The 13,448-nt window shown below is 42.0% G+C and overlaps 1 protein-coding gene across 5 annotated transcripts in view; it reads left to right on the top strand.

Annotated features, from left to right (window-relative positions):
• ABLIM1 (actin binding LIM protein 1) overlaps positions 1-13,448 on the top strand; it is a 227,775-nt gene that overhangs the window by 191,902 nt on the left and 22,425 nt on the right. For all 5 annotated transcript variants that reach the window (XM_007469610.1, XM_007469611.1, XM_007469612.1 and 2 more), the window contains 4 exons: positions 2,130-2,207; positions 3,221-3,376; positions 6,600-6,635; positions 9,051-9,180. In XM_007469610.1, the coding sequence (XP_007469672.1) occupies positions 2,130-2,207; positions 3,221-3,376; positions 6,600-6,635; positions 9,051-9,180 (400 nt within the window). The remainder of the gene's footprint in view (positions 1-2,129; positions 2,208-3,220; positions 3,377-6,599; positions 6,636-9,050; positions 9,181-13,448) is intronic.

The following is a 13,448-nucleotide window of genomic DNA, read 5'->3' on the forward strand; positions in this document are numbered from 1 at the left end:
GTTTCAAATCCTGACACTTGCCTACCTGTGTGTGACTTTTCCCTCATCTATAAAATAATGATGTTAGCGGTACCTACTTCCTGGGGTTATTGAGAAGCATAATGAGAAATGAGGGCATGCCTGGGGAGTGCTTAGCACAGGGCCTGCTACACAGTAAGTGGGCAATAAATGTTTGCTGCTATTAATATTCTTACGTTGTTACATAAGAGGTTTCATTTTTATATTGAGTTTGGCAAATGTTAGATCCTGGCCACTTGAAGCTAAAGGACTACCTGTAGTTAATGATTATCCCACAGAGATGGTTATTGGCTCAGCTTTCTGAAGGGGTGGCATCTCTTTTTAAAGGAGGGCTGCACTTTGGTGGTGTCACTTCTATATTTTGATTGGGAAATGGGTCCAGGAGTTGGGCTTTTTGAGTAGTGTTATTATGTGAATCCTTTCTTTTTCATTATACTCAGATTTGAGGATTTTCTCATATTGAGATATGCCTGTGATGGGAAAATTGTCACTTGAGGAGGAAAGTGCTTGTATGAGCCAGGTCTGGGGGGGTGGGGCAGGGACGGAAGTGTCGAGCCCGGCACACCTCCACTGTACCCCGTGTGCTTTCTCCTACCCGCTCCACCCTCCTGTCTCAGAGATACCAGGGACACTGGCGAGAGCAACGGACCCCAGCCCTCTAGTGAATTCTTACTGTCAGGGCGAGTCTAATCGCTGCCTGCCTCTGGTTGGCCAGGCGGGTTTGCTTTCCTTGTTTCAGACGTGAGTTCCATAGTGATGCAACATCCTTGTTTTTAGGAGGGTTTTTTTTTGACTCAGTTAGACTCATATTTGAGGTACCAAAATATCAGCAGAAACAGTACCAAAGAGGAAAAGTCCTATTCCTAACTTAGCTCTATAAATTGTCCTCTCCAAGAAATAGCTGCACAGAGGGGAGCAAATCTTTCAAGACCAGGCCTTTGGGTTTCTTTGCACAGCTTTCCAGAACATACCAAGCAGAGGTGGGGGGCAGTTAATCTCAGCTCATGCCTTTTCTTCCTGCTCCCATCTCACTCTCAGGGTTCTCCAGCCTCTATTACAGAGTGTACTTTCTTATACCTTCCCCAGCAGCCAACCACTAACCTTACCTCAGTGACCTTCCATATGGTAAGGCTCAAAACATGCACTGACATGAGTCAAGTATCCACAAACTGAGTATTTGTTTACAAATAATAAGTTCTAGCTCATTCCCGCAACAAATATTTATGCCTTCTCTGTACCTGTGTAAAACATCGGGTACATACAGTGGTAAGAAAATAAACCCTCTGAGGGCAGAGGTCATAACTAAAGGTAGTAAGGGAGATTAGCTTGATGATGAAACCAGCAAATACAGAATTATGCATTTTATTCATGAAGAAAAAAAACAAGAATGATACTGTGAGAGAAAATAACAAGGTCACCAACTCTGGAGTGAAAGATCAGGGAAGGCTTCTTTGAGGAGGTGATATTTAAGCCAAGGCTGAAGGAGGGAAAAAAATCAACCAAGTAAAATTGGGGATCAGAGCATTTGGGGCAGAGGAAGCAGCAAGGATAAGGACCCTGAGGCAGTGACATGTACCATGTTCTAGGAGTGACAGTGGGTAGTGAGTGATGGGAAGGAAGGCAGGGACAAAATCCCGAGGCCCTGGGAGCTGTGATTTCATTCATTCTTTGTGGACCCTGAAGCCAAAAGCAGGATAGTGACAATCCAAATTGTATTCTTCAAAGATCTCTCCGGCCACTGGGTGCCAAGTGGATTTGAAGAGGGAGAGAATGAAGGCAGGAAACCCAGAGGAGAGGCCATTGCAGGAGTCCAGACCAGCAGAGGTGGTGACTGGGGCCGGGATTGTGGCCATGGAGACGGAATGTGCTTGAACGTGTCCCCTTGTACGGGACAAGGAGAAAAAGAAAAGCCCCGAAATGCATTTTCAAGGCTGATTGTACAACTAGTCCTCATTTGCCTTTCTTTCTATGTTCAATTTTCCCATATTCAGAAAAGTGACACCTCTTTCTCATTTTAACCAGCTTAGTCTTTAGGAAAGTGTAGGAACTTAGGCCAGTCTTGATTCTGAAGCCATGGTCTGAAATCTTACAAGTCACCCTTTATTTTACAGCCTACCAGGACTTCTTCCGAAAGCATTTATTCTAGACCAGGCTCCAGTATCCCTGGGTCCCCAGGTCATACTATCTATGTAAGTATCTACTTCTGGAAGAGACACTTCCGGACCAGGGGCGGTAGCAGCTGGTAAGCATGGATTGGATAATCCAGAAGTGAATAATTCAAAATGATTTTTATTTCTGTTATGAGATCCAGTTTTCATTCTTGTAGATCAGCCACCTCAATCCCATTTTCCTCCACGTGATCAAGTGTTCATGTGAATGTGACCATCGGTACAGAGTGAACGAGTAGATGACCTGTAAAGTGCAGTGATACGATGCAGGACTTAAAAAATTGTTGTACCTAACTTGCATATAGATATTTGGGGATTAATTATACATTTTATAATGCTGATACTGAGTGTCTTTAAATTCTGCCACAGAGGTCTTTAAGTATTTAGTTTACTAAATATTCCGTTCTTGTTTTTAGCCATCTGGGAGGATTTTTTTGCCCATCTGTTTGAGCTCTTCCTTCTCTGTAATAAATTTAGGAAATTATCCTGAAGGTTTACAGGCTTCTCTACTTGATGAATTCTACATAGACTTCTTCCTAAGCTTTTGGGGACTTTTTTGAAAATGTGATTAATATTGGTATAAATTGGTATAAATCAAAGTATAGTTGATTTACAGTGTTGTGTTCATTTCTACTGTACAGTGAAGTAATTCAGTTATACATATATATACATTCTTTTTCATATTCTTTGCCATATGGTTTATCACAGGATATTGAATATAGTTTCCTGTGCTGTACAGTAGGACCTTGTTGTTTATTCATTCTACATATACCAGTTTGCATCTGCTAATCCCAAACTCCCAATTCTTCCCGCCCCCAGCTGCCCTCCTCCTAGGCAACCACAGGTCTGTTCTCTATGTCTGCGAGTATTAAACAGGCAACTTTATAAAGAGTATGACCGTGCTAAGCAAAGTGTTTTGGGTTTTGTTTATTTTTAAGGTTTTCACTTTTTAAAAAAGACATGAGATGCGCTAACCATAGTTCCCCGAAGATGAGACGGCAGAGTGACTTTTTCTTTCTGTTTAACTTTGGCAGGCAAAAGTGGACAATGAAATCCTGGATTACAAGGATTTAGCAGCCATTCCCAAGGTCAAGGCAATTTATGACATTGAACGTCCAGATCTTATTACCTATGAGCCTTTCTACTCTTCGGGCTATGATGACAAACAGGAGAGGCAGAGCCTGGGAGAGGTAATAAATTCCCAGAAGTTGTGAGTGGTACAACTTATTTCTCTTTGGCACATGTATGAAAACTACTGACTGGAATCAAAATAAATCAGAGGGTCCTTTTGGTTGCCCACTGTTTGCAGGCTTCTGTACCAGGTGATTTGAGGTGGTCAAAAACCTATCACACCATCCCTGCCCTTGGAGAGGTATGGAGAGGTAGGGAAGCAGACCAACCACAGAAAACGGCAGTGCAGGATGAGTAAGCATCAGTACCAGATTGTAGGATAGCAGAGCCGGCATGCTGGGAAGGAAGCCGAAGTTGTCATGGGAGACTCTGTGAGCTGGGCAGAGGGAATAAGGGAAGAGTCATCGGTTGGGGGGGTGGGGATGGGGTCTTGGTTTTGGGGCAAGCTGAAGTATATTCATGGGGATCATGAGAGCACAACCCCTAAATTTTGACAGCTGCAGTTTTCAGCATCATAAGATACAGTATGCAAGAAAAGACAAAGTAGAGAGAATTGGGCCACGGTATAGGACCGTGGTATGAGCTAGGCTTCTGGAATCAAGTTACCTGGGCTCAACCCAGGAAGTCCACGTGCTGGTTGTGTGACTTTGACCATGAGACAACTATTCTGATCCTAGTTTTTTTGTCTGTAAAACAGATAATGACAGAATCTGCCTCATGGGGCGTTAGTGAGGATAAAACAAGCTATCTATTAAAGATTAATTATCTATATATCTAGATAATTTATCATCTATTAAAGCTAATCTACATTAAATAATTATTAAAGCAATTAGCAGAGAGCCAGACTCGTGGTAAATGTTCAGAAAATGGCAGCTACTACTGTTGTTTTTACCTGTCCTCTTGGGGCTTATTAATACTCTCCCAACATTAATGGTCCACAGGCTGGAGCTCAGCCTCAGCCCCTGGTGACCCTCCCCTCTCTGTCCCCTAGGTCTCATGGGCTCTGGTCTGTTTCCCCTGGCCTATTCAACTCACTCTAAATTTTTCCCCTTTTGTTTTTTAAATTGGGATCATCTACAGACTGATTTGAGTCCATTCAGGGAGGTGTTTCCCAAGTAGTGGACCAAAATCAGTCATTCAACCAAGGCTAAAACCAATAATCTGTAACATCACAGTGCTTTAAGATCTTAGATGAAGAAAGTTCGTGAAAACGTGGCAATTCTGTTTAATTTATTCTCAATAATGTATGTATAATATTTATTGTTTTATAATCATGTCTGTATTTATAATTACATACACACACACACCACACACACACCACGCACACACACACACACACACACACACACACACACACACACACACACACACACACACACACACACACACACACACTGTATTCTGGAGCATAGCTTTGCATTGAAATGGTCCTTTGGGCAGGAAGTGGTGTCTGTTTTCATGTAGTGCCACCTAGTGGTCATGACCCTGTAACTGCATCTGCAGCCCCTCTCAAGAGCAGGCTGATTGGTCTGGGGGGTTCAATTACCTTTGGGTGGCAGAGCTTCAGAGAGGATAAGGGGCAAAGGAAGGTTCCTGAGCAGAGGGCATAGGGGCTGGTCCTTTAGCAAGTGTATGAGAATTTCCTAGGGTTCGAGTCACACAAGCAAGGGGAGGTGAGTTGCTTTTTGGTGTTCTGGGCCCAAAAGTTTGAGCTTTGAAGTGAGTTTCTGGGTTTGGAACCAGACTGATTTTTCCTCTCCATATGACTTTGGAAAAATTACATATTTCAGTCTCCTTATCTGTAAATTCAAGATAATGGTAATACCTACCTTAGAGGTTTTTTGTAAGGATTAAGCGAAATATTTAGATTACAACAATACCTGGCACGTAATAAGTACTCAGCAAAAGTGCTGGCTGCCATCATAATCAGCATTGTTACCATCATAGCCTAGAATGAGGCCTGTGGGTTTCTCTGAGCATAAAGTGTGGATGCAGGGAGGCCCTCTGATCAGACATATTCATGAGCTCTTCCCCAACGCATGGATCTTGCAACTTAGACAAGTTTGCAAGCTATTTAGTTATTTATTCCTTTAATTATTAACACTTCTTCCAGAGAATCCATCTACTGCCATTTTAGAAACCTGGAGGAGTAAGCTTGAAGTTCTGTGTAGCCATCTGTGCCTCCAGAAAGCTGATCAAACCAGACCATGGGGCTCAAGGAAGTCTGGAGTGCAAGAGAGCCAGCAGCTTCTTGTAAATTTGGAAAAAAAGGGCATATTCCGACACTGAGAAATCCACCACTGGCCCTGTTCTTATGCTTTGTTTGCATTTCATTTCTATTTGAAAGCTTTTTGCATCTTAATCATAAACATTTTGGTCATTCATTTAGGAAATATTTGTTGAGCACCTAATATGTGCCAAGAGCTGCTCCAGTCGCTGGGAATACTTGGTTGTAAGTGAATGGAGTCCTGGCCCTCATGGAGCTTGCAGTGTAATGTGGGAGACATAATAAACAGACAGATACATAACATAATTTTAGAGGGTGTTGGAGCTGTGAGGGAAAATGAAGCTGAGTAAGGAGAAAGCGTGCTGGGGCCGGGTTGCTACTCTAAGCAGGAGGCTCACGGAAGTTACTGTGTGGTAGTGCATTTGAGTAGAGACCTCACTGAGGATGGGGAGTGAGCCCTGCCGGTGTCTGAGTGGAAAGCACTGCTGGCAGCGGGTACAGCAAGTGCAAAGGCCCTGAGGTGAGAGAAGGGTTGGTCTGCTGACTGCCCCGAGGAAGCCTGTGTGCCTGGAAAGATGAAAGCCAGAAGGTGAATGGTGTTGAGGTTGGCAAGGCCACTGGGGAGGATGCCACGGACTTGGTCATCATAACATATCAGGTGATTACTATGGTTATCATTTAGTCCACAACTGTGTTTACCAAACTCTGTGTTTCAGTAGACACTGTGACTCATAGTAGTAAACAGCATAGTTTGAGCATATAGGGGAAGTAATTCCAGTTTCTCTAAGTTAATCACCTAAAGCATCGCAACATATTTCCAAAACCCATGCATCTTAAGCGGAGACATGTGCCCTAGTCTCGTGGGAGCTTTGCACTTGTGTACCTGTCTGAGCCCCACTCTCAACTTACTGAATCAGAAGACGGGGAATGGGCAGAGGTGCTGGCATTTGTATCTTGAATAATGTTTCCAGGTGATTCTGATAAGTGACTCTAATTAAAACTGAAAATGAGCTAATAATAAACGTTGTGACTTTAATTCTCTTTTATTCTTCTAGTCTCCAAGGACTTTGTCTCCTACTCCATCAGCAGAAGTAAGTGCCATTTTTGAAAATTATAATGCGTGGAATTGGGGAGTTACTTGGACCATTCCTAGACTCAAATTTTTGCAAAAGGACATTAAACAAAAGAACAGAAAACCCGTGTACAAGATTATGATGAATGTAGGATTCCTTACGTGTAAGATATGACTGTAAGACCCAGAAGTAAGTTTCTTTCTAAATGGAGACTAGGGAATAAAACCAGCCTCACCCTGCACCTCTGAGTGGTAGGAAAGAGAGTGGAGAATGGGGCCACTTGTCCCGATGTTGGGCTCTCTCCTCTCATCTATAATTGATTGATCTGAATCCTAACCTACTGATTATCTGAAATGGCCAGCAGTGGTCATGGTGTTTCTATCAGCAGAGCCATCTTCACGGGAGGCCACTTCTCTTAGTCTAAAATCAATAGTCTTGTCCCCCCTCTCAGGGTAGACGGACCTTATAGTGGCTTTTATCAAGTCCACCAGGCTGGCTGTTCCCTCGGGAATAACCTCCTGAGTATCTGGATCACGTAGAGCTGTGAGTGATGGTTCCATAGTGAGCCATGGGTCCCCTATCAACCCAAACATGCTCTTCCCCTCTGCAGCATCCAGCACCAAAGACAGAGCCCCCAAATTAGTTACGCTCCCCAAACCCATTTTATTAAAGGTTCTTCAGAAAGCTGATGATACTGTTCTATAAAATGAAACGGCCCCTTCACACTATACTATACCCTGATCCCAGGAGTGTCTTGGTTTTGCTGTCACCCACAGTGACAGAGGTGCTTGGTGACCAGAGGTCTTAGAAGCACTTTCTGTTGTCCCAGCATAATTTTTCCCTTGGAGGGTGGCCTAAGCTCAGACCACCTCAAATCTGAGCATGGTCCAGGTCTAACCCAGCACTTTCATTTAAGCTATTACAGGTAATAATAATCAAGGGATTGTTTGTTCAGTGTGCTTCTTATTATTTTGTATTTCCTTATGTGTCCAATGAGCAAACTCCTTGGGGGTTAGGTCTACCCCCTTCTAAAAATAATAATAATAATAATAATAATAATAATAATAAATAAAATCAGTAGTCTTGTCTTAAAGATTAAGTAACTGTCTGGATAGTCTGTATAAAACTGGCCTGATCTTAGGTAATCACTATAATTTGAGATGGTAAAATCTCTGTAGTATTGTGGTGGTTTATGACCGAGTGCTATGAATAACTAATTTCTATGAATATTCTGATCATTTTCAACTGAAGTTATGAAGAATTAATTTCTATTATTGACCACCTGTCAATAATAGAAATAATAATAATAGGTTGAGGCACATTCCTGGGGGAATTTTGTTGTTTTAATTTATTGTTACAGCCACAACGAGGATCAAATCAAAGCTTTTTTGCCTCTTGCCCTCAAATTGCACACATCCATAGTTTTTAATTTAGTCATTTTTCATGCATTCTTTCAAACTTTTATTTTTATTGTGCTAGTAGAAACTTCATAGGGCAACAAATTCCTAAAATGTAGAACGTTCCTTGTACTCTTCTAATTCTTTTAAAGTTTTATGTTATGTTTGTGTGTGTATGACTTTTTTTATACTTTATACCTACAATATTCTTTTCTAGATTTGGACATGGTGACAGACTGGTGGTGCTATTGTAGTCCATTAAATTGATATGCCATAACTTAATTATTCCCCAGTTTTATTGAGCACATAATACAAAGTTTTGTCTTTATAAACGGTGGCATTATAAATGTCTGAGGAAATTTTTCCACTTAAAGATCATTTTAAAAAATTATTTTTTCTTTTTGGAATTTGCTTCCTAAAGTAGAGTAGAATTACTGGATTTGAGGGCCCACCACTGGCTTGTTCTCCAGGAAAATCGACGTAAAACATCACCAGATCAACAGCATGGATGGTGTGGGTTGGTGGTTGGATCCAGGGATGAGATGAGAGTCAGGAGGCTGGTTCTGAAGCAGGCTCCACCTGCACACACCTGCACACGGGTCTCTTACCTGCGTGGAACCTTCTGAAACATTCTGCATTTGTGAAGAAGGGAGGTGATACCATGTGTTCTGCCTTCTTTATGATGCAGATCTGATGATACAACCTATGTGAACAGACTTCGTAAAACCAAAAAGCACAATATAAGCGTGGTCATTGGAATTATTCCCTCTTTTCCCAGAGCTCTATCAACACTGGAGTTTATCCTTTTTACATCTTAAAATCTTGGTAAAGGCAAGCACTACAGGTTTCGAACAAAAAGCACTAACCATGGAATGCTTGTTTGCATACCTATTTAAGGAATATGGCCCTAAAGTGTATACATGAACAGGTAGACGGGATAGTTCCTGGGTGACTTTGGTGCAACTTGATTTCACTTGAACCTGACAACAGCCTGCATGTATGCCTTGTGCTCCCACTTTCTCGCACTTGCTTCCAGGGGTACCAGGATGGGCGGGACCGGATGATCCACCGGTCCACCAGCCAGGGCTCCATCAACTCCCCTGTGTACAGCCGTCACAGCTACACTCCAACCACGTCTCGCTCTCCCCAGCATTTTCACAGACCTGGTAAGGGCACCTGTTCCCGGGATTCACTCTCTAGAGTCATCCGTGTTTCTATGTGACTGTTTTCCCCACCACTGATAGCGTATTTAAAAATCTGGCTGCCAAATCTATCTGCCCCTCTCCCAGAAAAAACTGCAAACTCCTATTCCATTGTAGTTTGTGTTATTTCTTTTCTCAAAACAAGAGTCGTTTTATGGTTATGTTCATTATGACTTATTAAATAATTACATTTTGACAGTACCTAGAAGCAAAGGAGGTTTTTTGGTTTTCTTAGACTTGAGGAAAATCTCAGCACTTTGAGACTTAAAATGGAGATCTCCAAAAGAAAATACGGTGATGTGCCTTTTAGGCTTATCTAAAATCTAAATCCAGTATTAGTCATTTACTGGTGAGTTTATTATGTTTCCCCCATCCGGGCACATGGTATTACTAAGCATGCTTGGTTAAGAACCTGCTAGAAAGAAGTCTCATATACAACCTCCGGGTTGTATTTGGTAACTTTTAAGATGCCTTCCAACCTAAGATTTTGAATCAGACTTGGAAAATATAAAAACACTAGAGGTGTGCTATGATGGAGAATATTAAGAGTAGTGGACCTCATTTACCTTTATCTCGGCAGAATGTAGTCCCTTTTACTATTAGTGGGTATCTCCTATGTAGAGTAGAAAAAGCATGGAGATCCCAGCACAGACCGAGGATTCCTGAGAAATAGATTCACCAAGGAAGATTTTGGCCTTCTAAACAAACTTGGTGATGATGTATGTCTATGAAAACTTCATTTTAAGCCTCTTGCTTCTGTGCAGGCTGATGAGAATAAGCCCATTCATATTCTAACGTATTTCATAAAATAAAACCAAAGGAAATGAACAGAATGTAAAAAGGCTGCAATCTTCTCTTTAAAGCCATAGATTTAATGCTTGCAGAGGATTAAATTTTTTACTTTTTGATCCTTCAATTAAGTATAGTTTTCTCTAGACTCAAATATTTACTCAGTATTTGTTGAGTTACGTTAAAGGAAAATCTTTCAGGAAAGAAATTCCTTTTATTTTTCACGTACAATGGTATTCATTTTACTTCTGGGTTTGGATTTATGGCGTTTTCTGTCTGGGTGATGAGAAATCCTTTATGCCACCACCCCTACGTATGGGCATACCCTGATACCGCAGCCGTACCCTTGTCAGAATGATGCGAGGTTCCCTGGGAAATTGTTGTTCGAGAGAATCCCTGGATAGCAAGGGAGTGGTCAGCCAGGGGCGTTGTTTCCCTAAAAGGTCATGTCCTCATTGGGCAGTAGAAAGTTCTCCTCTGTTCTAGTCATGGTTCTGATGCCAAGAGCCTGTATAACATTCCCCATTCTAAGCACTTCTCCCCCTTCACAATACGTTATGGACACGCGTGATGTCGGTTGTTAGGGCTCATAATTATTTTTCGAGGTGGGGCTCTGCTAGCATAGTCATGGTCAGCACAGAGCACCTCACAGTATCCACTGCACACGTCCTAGATACCAGAGGATGACGCACGTCCTTAGGTCTGGGCTTAGGTTAATGGTCCATAACTGAGTTTCCAGCTCCCCTGGTGTCACCACTACCCAATTCTCAGGATCACAGGTAGCTCTTTGCTAGCCAGGGGATACAGACAGGTTTCCCTTCTACATAGGCAAAGTAAAATTAAACTTGCAGTAGGAGACGTTTGCAGCTTAAGAAACAAAGAATCTGACCCTTACGTATAAGTATTTCTTTGCAAGGTTCTTGAAATGATTGTCAGTTTTGTACATGTGTTTCAGAGGGTTCTGTTTTGTCAGGTGCCTTTTAAAAACAGCTATGTTGGAGTCTAAGTGGCGTGCCCAGTCCTGGCTCAGTGGTAGCTGGTGTCATCCTGACAGAACCTTCTGGTGGCCGTTCCCTCCCACTAAAGCCATTTATTCTCGGAGAGTAAACTCTGTACTGACCTGAACCTGTTTGCAGACTCTCCCCACTTTGTGTAACCCTTCGTAGGTGCCTTTTTAACCCCTTTTCCTTCCTCCTTTTTCAGACTCTTGATTAACATTCTTTATTTTTTTTCCTCCCTTGGAACGATGGCGTTGTCCCTGCTCGTGTGTTAATTTGTGCTCTTCTTTTCTGTTTGCACCGTGTCCTGCCCCTGATCCTTGCTGCACAGAGCTGCTGTCTCCTGGTGTGCAGAGGTCCTTCCTGCACACCGGCAGCCTCAGCTCCGGCCACAGCGACTCCCGCCCCAACTCCCCTTTCCGACACCACTTCCTTCCCCATATCAAAGGTAAGGAGGCAGGCTTCTCCACGCAGCACCCTGCATAGCGGAGATTTATTAGCACCCTGGGAAGGCTAATAAGGTGTATCTCCAAGAGTCAGCTCCAAGCTTTGGACTTCTCAGCATGCCTGCGTGTGTCCTGACTACACCCAGCCGTGTCTTAGAACTGGCATAGCGTCTCTCGTTAGGAGAAATATGTCATTTCTAAAGGGCTCTAGATGAAGAAACAGGAAATACGTTTGAGACCCTAAGATTTGTTATCTACTGCTTAAGAAAAATATATATTATTATTTTGTTTTTCTCTGGTCAAAAGCAAAATGTAATATATATCTGGGGAATCTTCCTGGTTTTCATATGTGTTATGGCTCAGCGAAACACAGCAGTATTCAGCAACAAGGGTTCCAAAGTTGTCTTAATGGTGATAAGCCACTTAACCACGTAACAATATTAAAATGTTTGGACAGTATGAAAGATCTATGGCAACGTAACTTAAATTGATCTCCTTGAGACAACCCTTAGAGTAATTTTCCTTTGACCTGTCCTGATTTCTGCATGATGGAGAGCAGGGACTTTGCCTTCTGTTTTCTGTTCCTGCCCATCTCTGCCCTTCCCTCTATGCCGTTCCCATTGTTCTCATTGTCTGTTATGTTTCCGTAGCCATTCTCAATCGAGCCAGGAGCCCCAAATTTAAAATAAGTAGGAGCCATAATTTAAAATAAGTAGGAGCTCCCAGAGGATGCTAACTTTTTCCGTAGTCATGATTTGAACCAAATTAACCGAAGAAAATAGCTTAAGGAGGGAGTAGCAGGCAAGCACAGATGTTGTCATGGGTCTTAAGACAGACCTAAGGGCTTCTAACCCCGAGTTCCAAGAGCTCTCACATCACTACCACTTTCTCAAGGAGCCTAAACGTTGTGCTCTTTGACTGAATTTCCTTTGCAGTCATTTTACAAGCATGCGATTTTAGCATTTTCTGTGCTGTAAAAATAACATTGCTGACAAGCTTACTTGAAGACACATACCGTCTGCCACTAGCAAAGAAATTTTTCAGCAGGTACAGCACTTTCTAAAATTCTTGACAGGTTATTTAAAATTATTACTGCTAATTAGTATTTGGGGAGGAAAGACTTTTATTATTTAGATGTCAAGATGATACTTTAGAGAATGTCTATAAAACCATAAGAAATTATTGAAAAAAACTTCAGAGATGTATTTTAAAGAGACTTTAATATAGAAGCCCTTGGCCAAATTAAGATTTTTGTTTCTTTGTTTCTAATATGCAAGGGAAAATACATTTTTTAATTCATTAAAATGTAAACTGCCTTACTCGGTTATTATATATTTCATCTTTCAGAAAGCTACTTTGTGTAGGAAGAAAAATGTCATGTACCCTATAAAGTAATACAGAGTTTATACAAATAACACATCACAAAATATCAAGACTCAGTACCTCGTGTGTGTGCACAGCCTTATGGCGAGATGGGCACCCATGTGGACACTGGAGTCCCGGCTTTGAATATTATCTCTGTCACATGCTAGCCATGGGACCTTGGATTGTAGACTTAACCTTTTGAGTGCCACTTGCCTCATCTATGAAAACCTCTCCTAGGGTATTGGGGTGTGTGAGGTTGTCGACTGAAAAAAAAAAAAAAAAGCACAACGTGAGAGCTGTGAATTAAATTTTATTTGGGGCAAAATGAGGACTATAGCCCGGGAGACAGCACTGCAGATAGCTCTGAGAAACCGCTCCAGAGAGGTAGGGGGGAGGTCAGTATATATGGGATTTTGGTGCAGGGAGAGTACATGCAATCAAGCACATATTTTTTGCAGAAGGATTCTGCTAGTCTCAAGGAGAAGATGTCACCATGAAGGATTTTAGTGCTTTTCTAGATACGAGGAGATGCAAGAATTGGGCTTATAAAATCTCCTGAAAGTATCTGACTCTCTGAAGACCTGTCATATCAGTTTTTCCCAGAGCACAGAGTGCCTCTTTCCTGATCTCCACC

This window comes from Lipotes vexillifer, unplaced genomic scaffold, assembly GCF_000442215.2.
Source record: "Lipotes vexillifer unplaced genomic scaffold, Lipotes_vexillifer_v1.1 scaffold240, whole genome shotgun sequence".
In the NCBI taxonomy this organism is placed as follows: domain Eukaryota; kingdom Metazoa; phylum Chordata; class Mammalia; order Artiodactyla; family Lipotidae; genus Lipotes; species Lipotes vexillifer.